Genomic DNA, 24,309 nt, shown 5'->3' on the forward strand with positions numbered 1-24,309 from the left:
TACCTCAGTTCCTGAGCAGGTGTGTTCAGTGAGCACTGAACAGGTTTTATGTCTAGCTGTTTAAATTGTTACCTGGTACTCAATCACTGGAGCGAGAGGCCACCCATTAATCTCTCTTTCTGCTAATGTAATGCACACGCTGTATTTTCTATGAGATGTACGTCGCTTTGGAGAAAAGCATCCGCTAAATGAATAAATCTGATTTACTTTCATTTGATTGGTTCTTTCCTTGGCAACTTACGAAGTTGAATTATTTAGTTAACTCAGGTGTACGGCTGGACAATTACTACATCAGTTCTGTGAAAGAATCTCGATCGAGGCTGTATTATGGGATTTGAATCTGGGTCCGTTGAGTCCGAAAGTGGTGGCTCTAAGCGCTGTGCCACTTGCTGCCTCCAGTTGCCTGAGGGGAACCGTTTTCCACATGCGGGCGAATATCGGGGCATGGGTTTTACGTGACCCGATGAGGAATGAGTAACTGAATAGTAGTGACAGCTGACAGTACCTGGGACCGGTGGCACTGGTACCATGAGTCACGGCTCCAGTTCCCAGCCTCCTGGCACCAGATCAGCCCGGTCCACCTCGAGCAATGGTGGAAGGAGTATGACTGTTTCAAGACGTTCAGCTGGAAAGTGCCAGTGTTCAATTCACACGTATCCTTCTCAAACACTATGTGCCTACAGCTGTTTTGTGCTGCCTGGATGTGGCATTATGTCACAGAACCTCGCAGGGCGAGATCTGTTTCATAGAGCGTGCATCGCGACAGGTGTCACAGCGAGCAGCTCTCATGCTCTCACAGACACAGATTGCTCAGTGGCATATGTCTGCTCAGGTGCAGCGTTCCTCTTCTTGGATACGATTATGCATTTCGAAGCTTTTTTTTTTAAAGAAATGACAGAGTGAGAAAAAAGGAATAAAAGCAATTCATGTCCTATTACAAACTAAGACAGTCGATAGATACATAAATATTTTATCGTCAGCTAGATTTACATTAGATATTTTTCCGTTTCACGAAATTGCCGTATTTGGTGCACTTAAAGATTGCCCAGTTAATATTTTTGCATAGTTTCCATAGAAGTCATAAACAAAACGAAAGAAATATGTGAGCCGGGATCGATTTTTTTCTTTCTTCCTTGAGGCAACATCTTGTAAACAAGTAAGGACCTAAAAAAAGAAAAACATACTGTACTCATAATCCTACACGCAACAGCAATAAGGCTTTTATAAGTGCTGAGTAGTATTTCTGGTCGCTCAGCAAGCTGAAAATTTAATCTTGACAATAAGGTCATAATTGCTGTCTTTACCTGCATGTTCAAACAATCGCTACCTTGCATATATTTGCACTTTTGGCTGTGACCTCGGGCACTTATCTCCAAGGCATTAGTTCAGACTACAAACGATGGCAGTGCAACTACAGGCCAGCAGGAAGGGATTCCAACCCATTTTCGCGTCATGACCAGGGAAACCCGTCCTTCTTTCTTAACTTGCTTCTTTGGTTCTCTGTTCTTTCTTTTGCCACTTGCATTTATTGTGACAGTCAACGCAGAGCTTTTTGTGTGGAAGAGTGGCGTGCGCGCTGTTTTTTTACATGTGTAAAAAAAATAAAAATCTGCAAATCGATATACCCCATAATAGCACAGCAGCTCGCACAGTTAAAGTGGTTGAACGGCGCTCGCAAGCAGTCCTCTAAAAGTGTGACGTCTTTCACCACGATGACCCTGCCATCGCTACTGTCTTAAGCAGCTGAAGCTTTGCAGATTGTGAGGTACGAATATATAAATTAAAAAGAGACATGGGTTGGTTTTAGTGTTTGGATTTGCAGGACAGCTTCTCCCAGTGGCAGATGGGTTTGTGGTACCCGGCAGCTCTCTGACCTTGACACATCAGCCCACCGATAGACCGAGCAGCGAAGTGCGGCGCCATCCGGGCCTGCGCTCCAACATGGGGCAATTAGCATAATGACCGATGACAGATTCTCGGCATCCTGAGACCAGATGCAGTGTCAACATTAAGGAATGAAAAGAAAGAAGAAAGAAAAAAAGGCCGGAATAGAGAGGCTCAAACAAACAAATAAACAAACCCGCACACATAGTGTTGAGTCTGTCAACAGTTATTCCTCCCGTTGTGAATTAATATTTAATCTGAATGCAGAGCTCGGAGTGGGTATCTGCATCACTTTTGTACAAAATTAAATATTAATTTCCTTTTTGAATATCTTTGAAATCATATCACATTAGACCTGCTCAGATGATTCTTTTTATTCGGTCGGAGCTGGCATTTTCGACGACTGGCAGAAACAATTAATGAGCCTTAAAATTGTGTTATGCTCCGCAAAAGTTTTACCAATGATAATTTCTGACATTGTTGAATATGATGAATATCAGGCGGTCGCAGTTACAGACTCTTCATTATTTGAAAGAACACAACTGTGCTGTAGGGTAGTTGGAATTTGTCAAAAGCAAAGAGGACAGGAAACATTGTAGATATCGGTACGACAAAGTCCGGAGTGTTCTTGTCCAACTATTGGCTGCATAATGCTTCTAACAATGTATCCATAATGATTAGGACAATCAATAGCTAAAATAGAAAAATAAATAGCATACCTTCCCTCACATTCTGTTGAATTTAGATATATAAGGTGAGGGTCTCTGCTATGTTCTCCTGCTACTCAAGATGACACGATGGTCTGATGCACCTCATTTACTTAGACAAGATAATGTAAATACCTAAAAAAATGACAATCAAGGAGAAGCGATGAAATCTCATTTGAAGATCACGATTAGAAAGATATATTCGTGGGTGAGCAGGCAGCTTCATTATTAGGCAATCATTTAAATGTAAGGCAATAAAAATATTAAGTTTGATTTTTCTGCCTAGCTACGTACTTTGACTTTTTGGCTTTTGACTGAATACAGAGCACCCCCCTACCCTTTTTTAAGGGTGTTGGTAGCAGTAATAGGAAGTGTCACCAGTTGTGACATTTATCTGCAAGAAAACATAATTGTTTGCTGACATGCTGCCAGTGTCTAACACTCGGAGATGTACTGTGGATGTCTGCAAATGTCCGTCTTCGTAGGATGAAGAAAGAATGTAATCAGTGGGAAGGTGCGAGCACAGTTGTAGCAGGGATTGCAATGGTCCACTGAATGTGGGTAAATTAAGTTACATAAGAGAGGTGCCTGGTACTTATTGTGGAGGTGTATGTAACATCTCTTTTCTTGAATGGCAGTCCCTTTGTTTACCGCCATTTGAACTGATTGATTATATACCTGAAACCTTACTAGTTCTTCCTTGCTTTGTGCTACCTGGCAACTTTGAACATTTGACATTTATTTATTTGTCGCAGACTTTGTCCAAAGCAACTTACAGTGTTTCTTTACAGTGATTTACTCAGTAATACAGCAGGGTACGTACCTCAATCAAGGGTACTTGATTGGATATGAATCTGGCTCCTTCGAATATAAGGCTGCAGAGACTGTAAAGAGACCTTAGAGTCCTTTTTCTGATGAGGTATTACTTTGCTAACCCCATTATGGTAAGAACTTCCACGCTAGTGACTCTGAAAGAATTTTGAAGAAAAAATATCCAGAAGGCCATTATTTTCTGATTGTGATGTCATCTGTACTTTAGTTACTGTATTTGCAATCTGAATATGACCTCTAATACACACACACATTTTCAGAACCGCTTGTCCCATACAGGGTCGCGGGAAACCGGAGCCTAACCCGGCAACACGGGGCGTAAGGCTGGAGGGGGAGGGGACACACACAAGATGGGATGCCAGTCTGTCGCAAGGTACCCCAAGTGGGACTCGAACCCCAGACCCACCGGAGAGCAGGACTGCAGTCCAACCCACTGCACCACCGCGCCCCCCTGACCTCTAATAATAAATATATATTTTTTAACTTTTTTTTTTTTTTAAATTGTGGCAACAGGTTGCATAGTGGTTAAAGCAGCTGCCTTGTATTCACAGGATCCAGGTTCAAAACCCGGTTCCAGATGTAATAACCTTAATCAAGGTGCTTACTCTTGGTTGATACAAATTACCCTGCCCTATATGTGGGTAAGTCACTGTAAGACGCTTTGGAGAAAAGTGTCTAGAAAAGCTATATTAACAAGTGTAATGGAAGCTCAAAGGACATAAATAAAACTAAAAATGCAGCTCTGTTGTGATTTGAATCAGGCTCCAGGTGCCAGTTGGTGAGAGGTTTGGGGGAGCTGTCTTTGTCGGCGAGCCTGGCTTGACAAGAATTTTGCAGGCGATCGTGTTGAAACCCATAGCACTGCTTCTCCTGTTCGTTTTAAGGAGGGTGAGAATCTTTCCATTCAATGACAGAAGTTGCCGTATCGATGCCACAGCAATGGCCACTTTCTTTTTTTTGTTATATTTTGTCCGCATTTTGATATGTTTTGAAACAATTCTACAGCCAAGAGTCCATGAGTTGGAAAGTAACATGAATGTCTTTTGTCAGCATCCTTTGTCTGTTAGCCATGATCATGAGAATGGCCAGCTATGATACCTCCATCTATTTAACTTCTTATTTTCTTCTGAGCTTGTTTCTTTGGAGGTCACTGAGTTGGACCTTTGCAGTCATTTTCCATATAGAAACCATTCAGAATGATTGGGAACGCAATTCTGTATGGGTTCTATTACCGTGATCACATTTGTATCGGCATTGATTTTGTATCTGTCATTCTTACAAAAGGTTTTAATAAGAAGCTCAAGGCATTCATGATATAAAAATAGTAACAGAAAGAACACAAATACAGATAAAATAGAACATAAAAAGGCAAGAGGGAAACTAGAGTAAAAATCATCTATTGACAGCTCACAGCCATGATTATACATTGTCTATAGAAATGTTAATTACTCTTCTTTTGAAATGATGATGGTGAGACCATTCCTTTGTCCAGTATCTGTGAATAAATATTCTCTGAATAAATGTGAAGTTAATGAATCTCAGTTCATATATAAATTCTATTTTACTTTGTCCCAGCATGTTGTAACAATGTTCTAACAATATTCCATATACAGTTGCCATGATGATTTCATAGATGATTTGCAAATGGTTTTTCAGTTCATTATGCATCTTTGTTTTGTTCCGGTGCTTATTCATTCATTTATTAATTTGTTTGCAACAAAAAGCAGGAAAAATGTCATTGATCATGCATTAACATAATTGTTTTTGTTTGTATGCCGAAGGTGTTGTTCACATTGAGATACAGTAAGTACTGTGAAAACTCAGCCAGCAGTTAAAATAGGAGCCGTAAAGCAGGCCACTCTCAGATGACATATGAATACACAGAGTGACACACTAACTAGCTTTATATTTAAGCATGGCGAAGAGCGCTGCTGTGTCACAGCGCCTGCGTGGTGCGAGTGGACGTGGGTTCAGTCTCTCCTCAGTCTGTGTGGAGTTTGCGTATTCTCCCCGTGTCTGTGTGGATTTCCTCTGGGTGCTCTGGTTTCCAAAGACATGCTGGTCAGGTTCCCCCATAGTGTGTGAGTGACAGAGAGAGAGTGTGTGTTCCACTGATGTATGGATGAGTGACCCAGTGTAAGTAGTGTATCTAGCAGTGTAAGTCACCACGGGGAATAAGGTGTGTGGGCTCATAACACTACATAAAGATCATTGGAAGTCACTTTGGAGAAAAGCGTCTGCTAGATAAATAAATAAGTAATAGTTTGATATTTACCAAGGGGTGTGGTGGTGCAGTGGGTTGGACCACAGTCCTGCTCTCTGGTGGGTCTGGGGTTCAAGTCCCGCTTGGGGTGCCTTGCGACGGACTGGCGTCCTGTCCTGGGTGTGTCCCCTCCGGCCTTATGCCCTGTGTTACCGGGTAGGCTCTGGTTCCCTGTGACCCTGTATGGGACAAGCGGTTCTGAAAGTGTGTGTGTGTTTTGATATTTATTTAGCAGGCGCTATTTATATTTAGTGATGGGGGTGCGGTGGCGCAGTGGGTTGGCCCACAGTCCTGCTCTCCGGTGGGTCTGGGGTTCGAGTCCCGCTTGGGGTGCCTTGCAATGGACTGGCATCCCATCTTGTGTGTGTTCCCTCCCCCTCCAGCCTTTCGCCCTGTGTTGCCGGGTTAGGCTCTGGCTCCCCGCGACACCGTATGGAACAAGCGATTCAGACTATGTGTGTGTGTGTGTGTGTATTTATATTTTGATATTTATTATTCCATTTCACATGTTACAAATATGTAACGTGAAATGGAATAATATATAATGTAATATCTAATGATGATAAAGTATCTATCTATCTATCTATCTATCTATCTATCTATCTATCTATTTTCAGATATATTAATTATGTGGGGGGCGCAGTGGCACAGTGGGCCTGGCTGGGTCCTGCTCCCTGGCGGGTTTGGGGTTAGAGTTCTGCTTGGGGTACCTTGTGGCAGACTGGCGTCCTGTCCTGGGTGTGTCCCCTGCGCCCCATGCTGCCGGCTCTGGCTCGCCGCAGCTTCAGATGGTGTGTGTGTGTGTGTGTATAATTTAGTTTTGTGTATGGACAAGTGGAGTGTCAACCTGTGTTCCAAATTTAATCTTGTATTTTATTTATGTCAATCCATTTTGCAGACAATTTTCTCCAACAAGACTTATAGCTTCTAACACTGATTTACCTTTTCATACAGCAGGGCAATTTTTGTTGCATTGGTTTAACGTAGGTACCTTGATCAAGGCTGCTACAATTAGAGGTGGGACTGGGATCTGCGTCTCTCCCTGTTTGAGCCACTCCTGCCTGCTCACCTTCCCTTGTGTTCATTATGCATAGACACTTTAGATTTGATAAATGTTCACTGAAACAGTTTCCCTTCTCGGTCTCTATTGAGGAATGTGATCACCAGCGGAGGCCGATCATCTTTTATGTACATTTACATGTGCAACATGCAGAAGAAGGGTTTCTTTGATGACATCTAAAAGCATACCCTCAGACTCCTGAATTATGGAGTGTGACTGTCAATTGTGAATCAGTTCGTCTGTATATTTTAAAATAAGCCGGGAACAAAAGAATTAATATTTGACCAGAAAATTCAGCCACCATGCATTTTTTTTTTTTTCACAGTACATTCACCTTAACTTGTTTACGTTTTGTCTTGAAACCCATTTTCAGCTTTGTACACTCACTAAACCCCCGCTGAAATACAGAATGTCTCAGATATGAGGCAAGCTGCAGAAACAGATTACTGTACATGCAGTGAATGGCAACCTGCCCACAACCACTTGTTCTCATTATGGAGTTTAGTAAAGTAGCTTCACTTGCCTTTTTTTTTTTCCTATTTAAAGATACGGCAGAAGAAAGTTATGGCAAATGATTTACAGATAGTAATTGGCTTTCCAGGGCTTAGCTATTTCCATAAGGAGATAACAAATTTAATCTATAATGAGTCTTAGCAGAGACATGCCAATATTTCTGTCTTCACAACTTGAGAATTCTGATGCATTTCAAGAAGGGGAAAATAATAAATAAATTGGGGAAAAATGGATCAACACTATTGCTGGCTAAATTCTATAGATATCCAGATCCTTACCGCTTTGCTTACATGCTTGGCTGACCTTGTTGGATTCTCTGAACATGTGGAAAGTAAAAGCCATGAGCACATAAACTGTGAGTGTTGTTGGGTGTTTCTGGTTTTGCAGTTCCTATTAGAGGTTAGACATCAGTTTTCTCTTTTACTATTGCTCATACAACGGTATGTGATGCATTTTATGGACTTCCGCTGACAGCGTTCAGGTATAGAAGTGCAGCTGGCTGTATTGTTTCTATATTCTGGTATTTAGTTATTTCTCCCTGTCGAATGGCAGATATGGAACGATGGGAGCTTTAAATGTGAGTCTCATAAAATCAAAAAAAAAAAAAAAGGGAACCCATTCAGTAAAGTTTCCTGCCGCGTGTCCTCAGCCTCTTGAAATACACACCCTGCAGCCATGCAAATACATGTGTACTGTAGGTGCAGTAAATAATAAGAGCATGCTGCTTTTTTTCTTTTCCACTGCTTCAGGTTGAATATTGCACGGACTGGAATAAACAGTCTCGTCAGGTGTGTTGAAGTGCCTCTCTGATGCCATACCAGTTTTCATTAAAGACTTCCTTTGCAGACATATATTATGCATGCAGGAACCTCTCCTTTTTGTCCTTTTGCAAGTTAGTCTGGCCCGATGTGCAGGGGTCGTGCAGCTGACCTGCGGATGCTCACCTCTATGACCTGCAGCAGCTTTCTGCGGTCGGGGGCTTTTACCATTGGATGCCCATCATGAATATTGTCATTAAGGAAGTGTTCCTGAGCCACCTAGTCTTAAGAGCGGGAACCCGTGCCAGTAACGGAGATCCTATTGTCCAGCTGCTCTGCCAACCAATGAACAGTGGGATGCCTTGTTTTATAACGATGTACATATCGCTTACGGTCTAGGAACACGGGGCGGTGCAGCGGGATATTGTGGGATGGTGTGTTAACCAGGGTGCCGTTTTTTTCAGATGCATCGGGAAACAAGGTTTAGAACAATTTGGTTTCTGAAAGCCAGACATAATTAGGCCTTAATAAACAAATGTCATCCTTTCGTGTCTTACGTTCGAAAATTTTGTAATGATTTTCTCTTTCCTAAGTGCTTCCTTTACGAAATATGCAAGTCAAACATATATAATCTGTTGCGTGCTCGTTGCAGCTCAGTGGCACAGCAGGGAGCACCACACTTTCGTAAATGTATTTTTGTACATGACTCAGTCTGTGTGGAGTTTGAATGTCGTTCCAGCATGCATATTGGTTTCTGCCAGCTGCTCTGGTTTTCCATATTCAAGAGAAAAAGAAAGAAAAACATGGACTGAGTGGAATGGTGACAGTCAATTGCCCTGTGATGGACTGGTGTCTCATCCAGAGTGGCCCTGACTCACATCCTATGCTTCCAGGATAGGCAGTAGTTCACCACAACCCTCCGTCGGACATGTGGTTGTTGAAAATGAATTCATGGGTGGCTGTTGTATGCTGTGATTTAAAACTGCTGCCTGATTTTTATCACCCTCCTACACGATTATTCTCCTCTCCAGATTTTGAGCTGGCTTTATTGTTTATTAGTCTCCAGTAGTTTTCTTTGCAAAGTTCAGTTTTGTTGATTCTTCTTTTCTCTTTAATAATTATTACAAAGCTATTATCAGTACAAATTTGGCTGTCAAAACAGTTAAATCAACAGTAAGAATAACAACCTATCTAATAGATTAAAATTTATCATACTATGTCAGATTATTTAATGAAAATGAAAATATCTATTTTCTCGATGCATCTGTTCAGAGCAAAACACAGTTTCAGAAGTGCCTGCTGAATAAATAAATGTAAATGTAATAAATAAATGTAATCAATGTAAATGTTGGTGCAGCACAAATTACATATGTGGTTAACTGGCTTTTATGCAATTTTATCTTCATAATGAAACTATTATATGTCTATGAAAAAATCCAAGGTAAGCTGACACATATACCGCTCCTCAAATGAAAAGTACTTTGATAAAGCTCGTCCGAATTGACACTGTGCTGGTAATTGGGCAAGAAGAGCCACAGGTATCTGAATAACATGGACAACAGGAGTAACTTCTCAAGATGCTACCTGTTGAAATCAGACAGCTGTAGCATCTCTTGGTAACATATGAAATGACACCATGCTACCCATTCACTGACCTTCCCGTTTCAGCAAGGACGCACTGTGTGTGTTTGTGTGTGTGTGTGTGTGTGTGTGTGTGTGTGTGTGTGTTTACAGGGTCTGTTTTGGTCCACTCCTTTATTTCCACCCCCCCTTGTCTCAGCCAAGTAGAGCCCTTGAATCTTGATGTTCAGGCATTAAATCTTTGAATAATTTGATAAGGATATAAAGAGTTTGTTGCTCAGGGTTTGACACTGACAGACTGGGACCGAAAAGTTTCATCCCAGCTGAGGTACTTTGATGAGGAAAACTTGTGATTTACCACACAAGTGACCCCCTGTGTCCTTCCCAGATAGACTGATTTTGTATGTGGTCAGTTTAGCGTTTATTTCATTCAAACTCTGGATTTGCAGAGGAGATTTTAGAGACTCCTGGAAACTAAATTGTGGATATGTGTGTGTGTGTGTGTGTGTGTGTGTGTGTGTGTGTGTGTGTGTGGATATATATACACACTGGGTCCTTTGAGAGTGAAGACAGGAACTCTAACCTCTACACCACCTGCTGTAATTAATTTCACTTGTAAATACAGTTCAGTTACAAATTCGAGTTGTTTAGGCAGTTCATGACATAATAATGTCCCGTGTGTTCTTAATTTCAATTTGGATGCATCTGTCTTTCCAAATTGTACTTTTGCTGAGATGTACGTCGCTTTGGACAAAAGCGTCTGCTAAATGAATAAACGTAAATGTAAATGTATATTAGTAAAAAAAAAAAAATAGCTACCCACAGAATGCGTACAATTGTATGACATGAAGTTCATTCCGTAGAGAAAGTGGTAGCAAGACCCGGCAATCGGTAATGGTGGCGTTTCATAAATTTCCATGTCTTACCTTTTACAATCCAGGCACATTCTGGCATGGGGCTGGCATGCTGTCCATGGTCTGCCATTACTTATGCAATTAGAATTAAATATTAATTTCATATGCAGACAGCGAAAGGGTGACAAGTGTATTGTGGCAGCAACCCTGGATGCAGTATTGTCCCTGCCTGGTGACTTTAAACTCTGCAACGTACAATATGACTGCACTGTTAATGACTGTTAATGATTTTGATACGTTAAGTTTGATCAAACGGTTTTATTAATTACTAACCCATCATGATTTTCAAAGGGTTTAAACCTAAAAAAAATATATAAACTTGAAAATGAGACTTTATTACTCGGTCAAAAATTGTCTTAGTGCGTCATTGTGTGGGTGAGCTCCTCCAAGTTCGCTAAAATTACAGCACCATCTATAATATGGCGTTGAGATAAGAGTGCTGCTTAACAGGCTCCTCGCTGCTCTGTTTGATACACGAGTGTTTGACTTGAACGGACTCGAACATTGTTAAGTGTGTACGAGCGCTGTATTGCCCACAGCAATTCTGCTTTAATTACTATTTCAATAATCCTTAATTTCGTGCCATCAAAGTAATCCCTTTATAACACTGTAATAAACCCGAAGGTTTGTGAACCTCTGCCGTATCTGTTCAGTCAGATGTTAATTCACGCTCATTATTACGTACTGTAGCTACTATTTAATGTCGCTATTGGGATTAAGAAAGAAAGCAGCACTGATGCATGTGTTATTATTTTTCTGTTATTACTGTATGTCCAACCTTGCATGTCAGCTAAGGCAAAGCTGTGAAACTAAGCTGTGGCGCAGCTTTCTCGACGCAGGCAGCAGACACGCTGGGCTGCCCTTACGTGGCGCCGCTGTTGCTCTGCTCACTTATGAACGCGCAACCTACACGGCTCCTCTTGTCGTGCCGACCGTGCGATCGGTCCCAGGACATAGCCGGGCAAGTCGGTCGACAGATAAACACGGGGAAGTTGCGAGCGGAGCGGTGGGCTGTCGTTCCGCCTATGCCTGTCGTCTCCCGTGCACCTCTGGGAGTGAAAACGGGCCCGAGGCACTGCTTGTTCTGGAAGCCATCTGGCTTTCATTTGATTACCCCTCATTCATTTAATCTCACCATCCCTGAGACTGGGTATGAATCATTCAGACTTAATGGTGTGACTTTTTTCCCCCGTTTTTGTTTTGTGAAACTTGGAAGGCCTCTCGTCAAGGACATGCGGCATTCTGAAGGCCTTGATGCAGCGTGCTGTGCTTCAAAGTCTTTGCAATTCCAAAAAAAAAGAAAGAAAAAAACTTCTCGCGAACCTTTATACTGGCTCCTCGTGAGCAAAGCGCTTGGATAGTTCACACAGGTATTCACAGCGCTCTTTCTCGGTCACAGCTGATCTGCGAAGCGTATGTACAGTAGTCGAGGACGGGAACCCTTGTACGTGTAAATACTCTAGAACTGAGTCACCATTCTTCTTGTCCGACCATAGCAAATGTAATGTAACGTAATGAAATCATGTTTCATGAATTAGGGGAATTAATTTAATTAATGTTCATTAAATTGAATTAGTATTTAAAAAAGGATTGCTTTTCCTGATATTTTGTTCTTTTTTTTTTTTTTTTTTTATTTAGGCTTTTTACTATGGCGTTAAATTTACCCTGACTCATAAAGGTTGACGGACAGGTTTCACTTTGGGCATAATTTATTTGAGCTGACTTGCATTTCTCCACCGGGGAGTGCGGTGGCGCAGTGGGTTGGACCGCAGTCCTGCTCTCCGGTGGGTCTGGGGTTCAAGTCCCGCTTGGGGTGCCTTGCGGCGGACTGGCGTCCCGTCCTGGGTGTGTCCCCTTCCCCCTCCGGCCTTACGCCCTGTGTTACCGGGTAGGCTCCGGTTCCCCGTGACCCCGTAAGGGACGAGCGGTTCTGAAGATGTGTGTGTGTGTATGCATTTCTCCATACAGCACTTACTCACAGAAACTTATTCTCTGCATTGTATTCACTTTCTGCAACAGCCATTTCAGTCCTTTATTAATTATGGAATGCATAATAACAAGAAATACTCTGTGCTGTGTGCTAAAGTAAAAATTCGTTCAAATATGCATTCATTCAGAAAGAACCAGGCCCTAGTATGACAGATACAGTGTATCACGTTATAAACCTGAAATATTGCATGTGCAGCATTTGCAAATATTTTTCACATGAAAACCTGTACATTGCTCAGTCGTCCAAAACTTTCTAATTTCACTGGCAGTATTAAATGATATACACTCACCGGCTACTTTTTTAGGCACACATTGCCAGTACCGGGTTGGACCCCCTTTGCCTTCAGACCTGCCTTAATTCTTTGTGGCATAGATTCAACAAGGTTCTGGAAGCATTCCTCTGAGACTTTGGTCCATATTGGCATGATAGCATTATGCAGATGCTGCAGATTTGTCGGCTGCACATCCATGGTGCGAATCTTCCCTTCCACCACATCCCAAAGGTGCTCTATTAGATTGAGATCTGATGACTGTGGAGGCCGTTTGAGTATAGTGAACTTATTGTGATGTTCAAGAGACCAGTTTGAGATGATTTCAACTTTGTGACATGGCACATTATCCTGCTGGAAGTGGCCATCAGAAGATGGGTACACTGCGGTCGTAAAGGGAGGGACGTCATCAGCAACAATACTCAGGTAGGCTGTGGCATTTAAACGATGCTCAGTTGGTACTAAGGGGCCCAAAGTGTGCCAAGAAAATATCCTCCACAGCATTACACTACCACCACTGGCCTGAACCGTTGATACAAGGCAGGATGGATCCATGCTTTCATGCTGATTATGCCAAATTCTGACCCTACCATCTGAATGACTCATTAGACCAGGCAACGTTTTTCCAATCTTCTGTTCTCCAATTTTGGTGAGCCTGTGCGAATTGTAGCCTCAGTTTCCTGTTCTTAGCTGACAGGAGTGGCACCCGGTGCGGTCTTCTGCTGCTGTAGACCATCTGCTTCAAAGTTCAACGTGTTGTGCATTCAGAGATGCTCTTCTGCATACCTCGGTTGTAACGAGTGGTTATTTGAGTTACTGTTGCCTTTCTATCAGCTCGCACCAGTCTGGCAGTTCTCCTCTGACCTCTGGCATCAACAAGGCATTTTCACCCACAGAACTGCTGCTCACTGGATATTTTCTCTTTTTCTGACCATTCTCTGTAAACCCTAGAGATGGTTGTGCATGAAAATCCCAGTATATCAGCAGTTTCTGAAATACTCAGACCAGCCCATCTGGCACCAAGAACCATACCACATTCACAGTCACTTAAATCGCCTTTCTTCCCCATTCTGATGCTCAGTTTGAACTTCAGCAGATCGTCTTGACCATATCTACATGCCTAAATGCATTGAGATGCTACCATGTGATTGGCTGATTAGATCTTTGCATCAACGAGCAGTTGAACAGGTGTGCCTAATGAAGTAGCCAGTTAGTGTATTTTAACAGATTTTTTAACAAACTTTTTTTTCTCTGCCAAATATAATTTTCTTGGATGTGTGTAAAGTGTTGTAAAGTGTTTGTCTATCCTGTGTTTTATGCACCTTCTTGAATGATGAACCTTGGTGCAGCAAGTAGTAGGCAACAACTAGGTTTACTTGAGTCACATGTCTGCAGCTGTATCTCTTTCTCTTAATGTAATTCATAAATGATACTTTTGCTGAGATGTACGTCGCTTTAGACAAAAGCATATGCTAAATGAATAAATTTAAATGTAAATGTTGATGCAGAATAACACATACCGATGTATTGGATATGGAATTCTTGCAGCTTGCATTAAACGTTTTAACATAATAGTTTAAATACTTTTTTCAGGCTGACATGGATTGAAAGGCCAAGTATTAACAATATTAAGAAGACCAAAGACGACAACTGCACCTTTACCGTTAGCAGCACACAAACTTGTGATGATTGAGGGAATACACATGAAGCAGCTGTATGTTTTTTTGTCATGTTGAAATGCCTGTGTGTGTGTTTTAGAAACACAGCTTGACTTCTTGGATCTGTCTAAAAGCATGTTCTGTGAGCCGGGGTACCGTTTACATCACCATCTGTTGCTGTGACAGACACGAGTGAAAAGCTGCATAAATATGCAGCAGCATGCCATATATAATAATCTAAATTAGAGCTCCTGAAGATAGTATTACACTGATAACCTGTTGCTTTTTTGTTTTTTGTTTTTTTTTTTTTTTGCTTTTACAGACATTAGGACAAAATGTTGACCTAGCTGAAATAAGATGGTTTTTGTCTACATTCTGTCCCTGCACAGTATATGCTGTTTTTTTCAGCCTTATAGTTCCCTGTAGTGATAAATAGCAGATACACAATTAAAATATTAATTTATGTGCTTTTCGGATAAAGTTGTTGATAATGTTTTGTCATGTTGCTACACCATCAGGAGCTTTGAGACACAGTGTGGATTATATTTAAGTCACATTAGTGAAAATGAATACGTTAAACATAGTCAAGTCCGGTATAATCTGCTATACGGAACAATGGTTTGCTGAAGGTTCATCACTATATTATTGCATTGTGTTATAATACAGGCTTCTCTTGCATATCAAGGGTAATTTGTTCCTGAAGATCTGTTCATGGAGTGAGTTCTCAGAATTTCATTATCATTTATTTTCATGGGGACAGCTGGTAACGTAGTGGTTAGCGCTCCTGTTTTTGCACCCAAAGGTTGCAGGTTCAAGCCTCACCTCCAGGTGTAGTACTCTTGCGCAAGATACCTCAAAATTGCTCTAGTAGAAAAAAAAGTACTGTATAAATGGGTAAGTAATTGCATGTACCTTAACATAGTAAGTTGCTTTCAAGAAATATTACATACACATTACAATGTTAAGGTCCTTACAATTACATACATTAAATAAATAAATGTAAATGAGCAAGTGTGTTCCTGAGCCACAGAATGTCTAGTTTTTCACTAAACGTAAAAAATCTTTTAAAAACACAGAAAATCCAATTCAAGTCCGGAATATCTGAATGACTGATGTGTTTAAAATTGCTCATGCTGCACATGTGCTGCTTTTTCTACCCCTCCATTATTTGTTTTACTTGTTAGTATATATTATTTTTTATTATGCCTGTGTTAAAACGCTCTGTGTCACTGCGTGAGAAGAGCACTCTAGGAAAATAAATTGTATTGAATTGTTTTATTCCATAGTGGGAATAAAACGCAGCAGGTGCGTCAGTTTTTGTACTGTGGACTTGAATGTCAGGTCAAATTTGGCTCAGTATTTGTGGAAATTACATGTTCTCCGCATGCGTATGTGCTTCATCCAGGTGCTCTGGTTTCATCCCACAGTCCAAAGACATATGCTTCAGATGAACTGGATGCTCCATTGCCCGTAGTTTGTGTGTGTGTTTGAATGACTGTAACTATGTATGATTGCAATGGATTGATATTGGTCAAGGGTGCAATATGCTTCATTCTCTATGCTGCTACTACTACTACTACTACTACTACTAATACTAATAATAATAATGATGACGATGTTCATGATGATGATGATGATGATGATGATGTTAGAGCACTACCTACCAGGGCAATATTCATTATTTAATTATTGCACTTATAACTCCTCTCTCCTGAGCTGAAGGAATAGTAAATCAAATCATACAATACAATATAATTTGGAATGATGTTGCCTTTCGAGAGAATTCTATGCATTTCATTACTTTAACTTTATTTTACCTTTTCATCTTGTAGTACATTCTCTAATAAATCTTTATTGCTTTGGGATTCGTTGTTACTGCAAATGATAAGGAGATTTCTGAGTCATGTTGGAGTTTTGTGCACATCTTTCTCTTTGCTATCTAACTGTTGGCTGGATGGACCTAAGATAACTTCTAAAATTAATAATTTATTGGCGGTTGCCATAATTTACTGCAGTGATGGTGCTTGACATCATTGAATCTTAAGCAGCTCGTGTTTATGTCCATCATTTCAGTCTGAAGGACATGTCTTCAGTGGTAATGTTGCCCTATTCACTCTCTGTATGAATGTCATACAAAATATATTCAGCAACGGTAACACTGTGTGTGTAGTTGTGTGACGGAGCTATACAGGATACTGCAGAACATGCTCTATTAACAGTCAATCTTTCCTTTTGGACACTATTTGTATACTAAGCCTTCATTCACAAATCGTAACATTGATTATCTCTCCTCTCAACACAGCATTCACTTTTTGGAAAATACAAAGCAATATTTTATAGAGTGGGGTGCGGTGGCGCAGTGGTGCAGTGGGTTGGACCACAGTCCTGCTCTCCGGTGGGTCTGGGGTTCGAGTCCTGCTTGTGGTGCCTTGCGATGGACTGGTGTCCCGTCCTGGGTGTGTCCCCTCCCCCTCCGGCCTTACGCCCTGTATTGCCGGGTAGGCTCTGGTTCCCCGTCTGGGACTAGTGGTTCTGAAAATGTGTGTGTGTATGTATATTTTATACAGCAGTTTAATTTAAAGACAACCCTTTCTGTCATTTCAGACATGCCGCGATTGTTTTGCTGTTGCCCTGCATTGTGAATATGCTTCCTAATTGCCGGTGCAAAAAAATGAATCCTGGAAGTGTTTAATGGCATGGACTGGCATCCTCAACTATATATTAACTGGTCATTTTGCAGCTTTGGTGAAATTTGGATGTAAAAATGAAAAAGGAAAATTGAAATACACAAGTCACTCAGTAAACTTGTAGCTTTGTATTTTGAACAACTAATCTCAGTAACGATCAAGCTTAATGAAGCTTAATTAACTGAAATTAGTTTAATGTTTTGGATCAGAAAGTGACTGATCTGTTAATTCATCACAGAGACTGATACACTGCAATGGCAAATCTGGAGAGGAAGACATTCAGCCATCCAAAACTGACTAAGTAGTGTATTACAAACAATCAAACAAACAGACAGACAGACTGAGTTTTTAATAGCTATTATTTAGGGTTTAAAAATACTAATTGTATGTTTGCCAAGTAGCAAAAATATTTAAAAAAATGTCCTGACAAAAGTCATGGTTTACAGTCTTCACCGAAAATGATAAAATGTTAATAAATGTTAAATAATTTTTATACAAGAAATGAAAACATAACTATTTACCATGTGGGAAGGAAAAATAAAACAAAAAACCTTAACAAAACTGGCAAAACACTGATTAGTGAATTCTTTCAAATATACTTTTACAGTATTTTCTGTGTAGCTAAGGAAAATAAAACATATTTTCTGTAGGAAACAGCTAAATTATTTTCTTGCAATAGTAGAATCTGGTCTATTTGTATATCTTCAGTTACGTAAATTGAAGGAAAGAAAAAAAAAAGTGTGTTTAGTTGTATATGATTAACGTGAGACATGAACTTCGGCTGTGTCAAAGTGAGTGACAGCACTGCTCACCCTAACTGTAATCCTAAAGCTTTGTGGGAAAGCACAGTGATTTTTACTTTCTAAAATGGTTGTATTGACTCTGAAAGCAAAGTATAATTCTTGTACAATCGGTGGAATCAGTGCATTACAGCGAAAATCTTTTCTGTTTATGTTCAATAATATATTGTATAATTTTGGCACTTTAAATACCTGAATGTTTTTTTACAACTTTCATCCATTGCTTCTTACCGTGTGCTCATTTGTCCATTTGTCCTTGTGCACAGGCAAGTCTACTTTATTTTACTAATTCACCTCTCTTTGCCTTGTTACAACAATGGGCAATTGACTATGAAGTGCAAAGGAGATCAGTGCCCTTGTCAATGAACTTCACATCATAACAAGAATTAGAATGCCTTCAGTTAAGTGTCTATTAGTGGGATGAAGAAGTCACAACAGATGTATGTATTGTCAGTCCATAGGCATCCCTTTCAAAAGTGACACTCAGAGAAATGCAAAAATAATGCAAAATACCATTTGCTTCTGGCACATGGCATTAAAAATCTTCAGATTTATCATAACGGATATCTTATAACTGCTGAATGGTGCAGTTTTCCAGGCTGAAGTTTTGCCAAGTCCAAAGGAAAGACCAAAGGAGCTGCTGTCATTTTATTATGGTTTCCAGCATCTCAGCATTGTCCAGATTTCATAATTCTTTTTATTCCAAATTGCCTTCATTTACTGCCACTCCCTTTTTCATTTATTTTTATGTCCATAAAATCATGCCTACATCATTTGCTAACATTTAAGAATTTGCTAGAGTTTTAGGGAACTCTATTTTGTAGATTATTTTATTGACAGTGGTGAACAGTGAAAGCTCTCTTTTTAATAACATTTAATGTGGAGCTCCTCAGCATTTGATTTTCACTGCACCATAGAAGTATTTCCATTCTAAAGTAGTCCATTTCATCTTCATAAACATTTATAGATCTTACTGTCCATGCCTATTAGTAAGTTAATGTTTGTTCCTCTGTTACACATTTCTAGTGACAATGCCGTATCAGAATATAGATACAGAGTTTAAAAATATCACTTATTAGTGATTTGTGATGGTATGCAGGTTTCTTGCGATATGTAATGAAAGCAAGGCATAGTCTTCTCTCCAAGAGAAAGACATTATTCCCCCATGCTACCTTCAGGGGGGTGCAGTGGGCTTGCCTGGGTCCTGCTTTCTGGTGGGTGTGGAGTTCAAGTCCTGCTTGGGGTGCCTTGTGATTGACTGGCATCCTGTCCTGGGTGTGTCCCCTCCCCCTCCAGTCTTGTGCCCTATGTTGCCAGGTTAGGCTTTGGCTTGCCGCAACCCCGCTTGGGATATGCGGTTTCAGACTGTGTGTGTGTGTGTGTATGGTACCTTCAGGTACTAATTTCTCGTGCTGAATCACAATTTCAGTCTCTTGAAATTTTCAAGATAGCCAAATACAGCATCGGATCATTATGGCTTGCAGAAGGAAGGAAATCAGGGAAGGGGAATCACTCAATATATCATTTTCCCCTGTATAGTTTCACAGATACTTTGTGCCATGTTAGTTTAAAGTTATGCAATATTACTATATTGAACTCAGAATGCTGTGTTCTGGTGTTTTTCTCAGTTATGTGTCAGGAATGGGAAGCCTGCAGGCTGCACATACAGAAATGCAAAGCTTTTGAAGATGCGCAACTGTGTGAGTCATGCTGTGTAGATATGTCACCAGTCAACAGAGTTTTTCTTTGGTTTGTTATAAAGTAAAAAAAAAAAAAAAAAAAGTGCAATAAAACTGTAAAACTCACAAGTGAGCAATACGCTACAGTGTATGCCCTCTTTAACCATTACATTTTCATTCCACTCCATCTCTCTTTCCAATTTCATAGTTTGTTTTAAGGCAAAATCAGTCACAGCTGTTACATGGAATGGATAAATATCAGCTTTTCAAAAACTTATTACATCTATTTAACCTCAGACTTGTAAAAGTGACTTTTCTAAACACTATTGTTTATTGAACTTTTTAAAGGCCATCTGACTAATTCTTTCAGTAAATGTTTAAATTTCTCTTTATTAGCACATCCAACAAAAATACAAAGAGGCTGTTTCAATTTCTCCATTGTCCAATAGACAGTTGAAGAGGAAGCAGGGAACTGTGGATGAAATGGGGAAACTCATGGCTATGTGTGTAATTCTGGGGGCAGCAGGTGGTGTAGTGGTTAGACCTGCCTTTTGCCTCTTGCACTCCAAGGATGTGTGTCTCACCTGCTGCTTTAATACCCTTCAACAAGACACTTACCCCAAATTGATAGAGCTGTATTAATGGGCGAATCATTTGTAGTCATTCTCGAGAAAATGGTCAGATAAACGGACACATGTAAATATAAGAAAAGGCAATGTTTACACTGGGATGTACATACAGGATGATGTACAATGTCTTGTGCTCATGTTGACCTTGGCTGACCAGGTGTTTCCCTGGATGCCCAGAGGACACCACACAGTAGCGTGCCCATTCTTCACACCATGGCTCAGAAGGCTCTTTCTGCTCCCTGTGTACAAAAAAATATCCATAAACCCAGGCTGGAATGTAGTACACCATCCCCCTAAACCCATCAGGGAGACAGTGAGGAACAAATGATAAAATATTCTAAATTATGCACACCATTTAGTGTGTGTGGCATTAGAAATACACCTTATACCTTGGCCATTTATAATTAATGCTGACGTCTGAAAAGGCTCAGATGCAATTACTTATTTCCTGGAGAAGAAGCACTCCGTTTCATTATACTTCCTATCACATTGCAGAGTCGTAAAAGCAACGTCTCACTAAATGCTCTGGTTTTGATTAACTCAGCATCCTCTGGATTGAATATGTACATAAATCTAAATCTGTAAATCCAGCTATGGATGGGAATGCCTGATGCAATCTGTCCAACCCACAGGTACAAACAATTATAGTGTGGTGATTGTTTCCCGCATGTGTGAATGAAATTTAATTTGTTCTCTTTTTATGAAAACCGTGTGTGTCAGCCCAGCGCGAGCATCCCTGAAACGGGAATTCAAAGCTCCTTTTTTTTATTTTCTGCATTCCTTGCTTCTCAAACACTGCTACAGACATTAATGTAAATAACAATTCCTTTCTTTATTATTCAAACATTTCCGTTTACAAAAGAAATAAGATAACTTGCATCTTAATTTGCTTTTGCATTTATGCTTCAATAGATTTCAAAATTTCTTCCTATTTCAGTCTCCCCTCTTACATAACAAAACCTGTTAAGCTGTGCCACGGCGGTCTGAGTATCCGAGAAGAAAAAAAGGAAACATTAAAGCTCAAGTATCCTCCCTTTGTGAGAGCAGTCTCCTCATTAGCCTATTTTCCCACTTAACAAGTCAACAGGTGCAAGAACCCGAAGCTGCAGTTTGATATCAGCAGTAAATCCACGGTCACAGTCTATGCCGGTCCTCTGCAGAGCAGCACGACGCAACGCGGCGCATGTGCGCGTGTCATCCGGCTGCTTTAAATCCCGCACCCGGCGCCTCACACCTCACACTCCCGGGATGGCTGTTGCTGACAGGTGCACGATCCGTACTCGTTGATGATGACCAAGGCGCCTTCGATGTGGTTGGGCTTGTAGTCGACGTAGTATTCCTGGGCGGACATAGCAGCCATCTGCTGCATGCTCTGTTTCTGCTTCTGCTTTCGCCTCTGGCTGGTAAGGCACTGCCTCACTTGCCGCACTCCCGCCGGGAAGCATTTCCAGGACACGTAGAGCGTCAGCACCACAATCAGGAAAGAGAAGATGAGCGCCATGGTACCAGTGACCACCTTATGAATCTGCATGGTACTTTCATGGTCATCCCCGGCCTCGGTCACCGTGAAGGAGCCAGTCGCTGTCTCTCCGCCTTCGGTGTGCTGCAGCTCGTACGGATCCCCGGTGGGCTTCTCTCGGCTGAAGCCGCTTGCCTTGTCCCTGGTGGCAGCTCGGGTTTCTGGGGTGGTGTTTACAGTGTCCTCGCATAGCTGGAACGCATAGACTGCGTCAAGAACGTCCTCACCCTGAGCCGCATCTGGACTGGCGCACTGCAGGCCGCCATCCCGCTGGCCTCGGAAGCCGCTGAGCCAAGATGCCAGGGCGCACACGTTGCGGCTGCACTCCCATGTGTTCCCTGACAGGGAGATGCTGGTGAGGGATACCCAGGAGTCCAGGATCCTCTGGTCAATGTAGGTCAGCTTGTTGGAATTCAGTTGCAGTGACTTGAGGTTGGGCACGCTTTCGAACACGTGTGGCTCAATGTGCTCGATGGCATTGCCAGAAAAGTCGATCTTTTCAAGGAAGGGCCAGGTCCAGTCCAGCGTGCTGACAACAATTGTAGCTTTGTTGTGGTGCATGTAGAGGGTGCGCAGGGAGATGAGACGGGGAAAGTGGGCCAGATTGACTTTGACCAACTCATTGTGCTCCAAGTGTAGCTCAGTCAGCTTGAACAATCCAGCAAAGGAGTTGCGTGCCAGACTCTGCAGCTGATTATAGCCTAGATCTAAGAACTGCATGCTCCTGCAGTCTTGAAAGATCCTCACAGGGACAAACTTTATGGCATTGTGGCGCAAGTGCAGAGTGGTAAGCTTCCTAAGGCCATGGAAAAGGTTGGGCTCCAATGCCTGCAGGTTGTTGTAAGACAAATCCAAAATGCGAAGGTTGGGCAGGGGTCTGAATGTTGAGTTTGGCAGCATCTCAATCTTGTTGGCGCTGAGGTTCAGCTCCTTCACCCTACGCAGTCTCTCGAAGGCGCCCTCCTCCACCGACTCAATGGCATTGTGGTCCAGATAGAGCCACGTCAACTGCATGAGGCCGGCAAACTGGCCCTCACGCAGCTCCGACAGGCCGTTCCCCCGAAGGGACAAGCCCGTGGCACTGCTGACGTTGCGTGGAACCTCGGTCAGATTAAGCCCCTCGCAGTACACCAGCTTGCCGTCGCAGCGGCACGGCCTTGGGCAGACGGCCCCCGCCACGGGAACAGCTTTCAGAAATATGAGCAGTGAGCAAAGTATCAATCCAGGAGGCTTTCCATGCAGCCACTTCAGGTGTAGACCAGCCAAAAGGAAATCCATCAGCATGAATATCCCTGGGTGTAGCAGAGAAAAAGTCCATTGAATCGCCGAGAAGTCTACATTGTTTTTAAAAGTCCTCGACTGAAATCAGTGCTCTCTCTCCCTGCCTCCCTCTCTGTCTCTAGCTCTCTTTCTCTCTCGGCTCTGTTGCGGTTGTTTGTATGTTCATTTAAAGCACATAAGGATCCTGCTACAACAAAAATAGAAGAATATCACGGTATACAAAGCAAGACACTTTGTTCATTTTAGATAACAGGGAAAAGGGTGGTGGGGTAAAAAAAAGCCTTCGCCGTGAACTCGATCTCACATGAAAGGATTCTCACTCACCCCTTTTGAGAGATGGACAACCTCTATTCAGCTGCTCCTTTTGTGCCGGCACTAATTGCGTGTGAATCCAAACAAAAAAAAGGGAAAAGGGAGAGAGCAAGAGACCACACTGAGGGTGAAATCCCTTGCCCTTTTTTGAAGCAAACGCCCCGATCCCTGGCAAACTTAAAATCTCTTAGTTCTGTTTGCGTCGAAAATGCCGGGCGCTGGGCACTCCAGGCATCTCCCCGCAGACTTGAAGGAGTAAGTTTTCCCGGCTGCATGCATGAGCGTAGCACCTCTCTTCCCTGCTATTCCGCAGTCGACGCTGTGATGATCGGGCGAGGACTGAGAGAGGTGGCACGACATGCAAAAAAAAAAAAAAAAAAAAAAAAAGGCCCCCGAAACTCTTTCTGCTGATCACTCCGCTGATCTGTGAGCACACATTACCGTCCCTCATTTGAAGGAACTCGGCTCGCCTTTAATCCACAAAATCAGCTCATTCCCTATTCGCGCATCGACCTGATAGAAGAAGAATGTTGGAGAAGCAGAAATTCCATTACGTCCTTCTTCCTATGTGCATATTTTCTTGTCTGTTAGTTTCTCGATCCCACAAATGGATGGTGCATGCATCTCTCTCTATTGAGTGGTTAGTTATTTCCACGGTGGTCAGCGCTGGGTGTGCTGCACGAAGCAAGGGCACGATGCTGCGAGAAGAAGCTTTCGATCCCTTGCAGCGGACTGCTGGCAGGGCGTGCAGAAGCACCTTCTGTTCACTGAGTGTCGTAAGCCACTCACAATTCAGGCAGGGGTGGCTATTTCGCGTTCCCTCTCTCACTCTCTCTTCCTTCCCCCTCCTACCTACTCTCTCTCTCTCTCTCTCTCTCTCTCACACACACACACACTCTCTCTCTCTCACTGTCTCAGAAATTTCCATACTGAAAAAGGGCCAGCTTAAAACCAGGGTTTTAATGAAATACCCAT

At 41.9% G+C, this 24,309-nt stretch overlaps 2 protein-coding genes across 3 annotated transcripts in view; one reads left to right on the forward strand and one right to left on the reverse strand.

Annotated features, from left to right (window-relative positions):
- The window catches only part of LOC108926137 (catenin alpha-2-like), a 268,579-nt gene that overhangs the window by 159,690 nt on the left and 84,580 nt on the right, over positions 1–24,309 (forward strand). The window lies entirely within an intron of this gene.
- Positions 21,086–23,686, reverse strand: LOC108926138 (leucine-rich repeat transmembrane neuronal protein 1-like). The gene has a single exon (XM_018738661.2). It carries the CDS (start codon positions 23,023–23,025, stop codon positions 21,451–21,453), a length of 1,575 nt encoding a protein of 524 aa, XP_018594177.1. The 5' UTR covers positions 23,026–23,686; the 3' UTR covers positions 21,086–21,450.

Source organism: Scleropages formosus, chromosome 3 (assembly GCF_900964775.1).
Source record: "Scleropages formosus chromosome 3, fSclFor1.1, whole genome shotgun sequence".
NCBI classification, from domain to species: Eukaryota; Metazoa; Chordata; class Actinopteri; order Osteoglossiformes; family Osteoglossidae; genus Scleropages; species Scleropages formosus.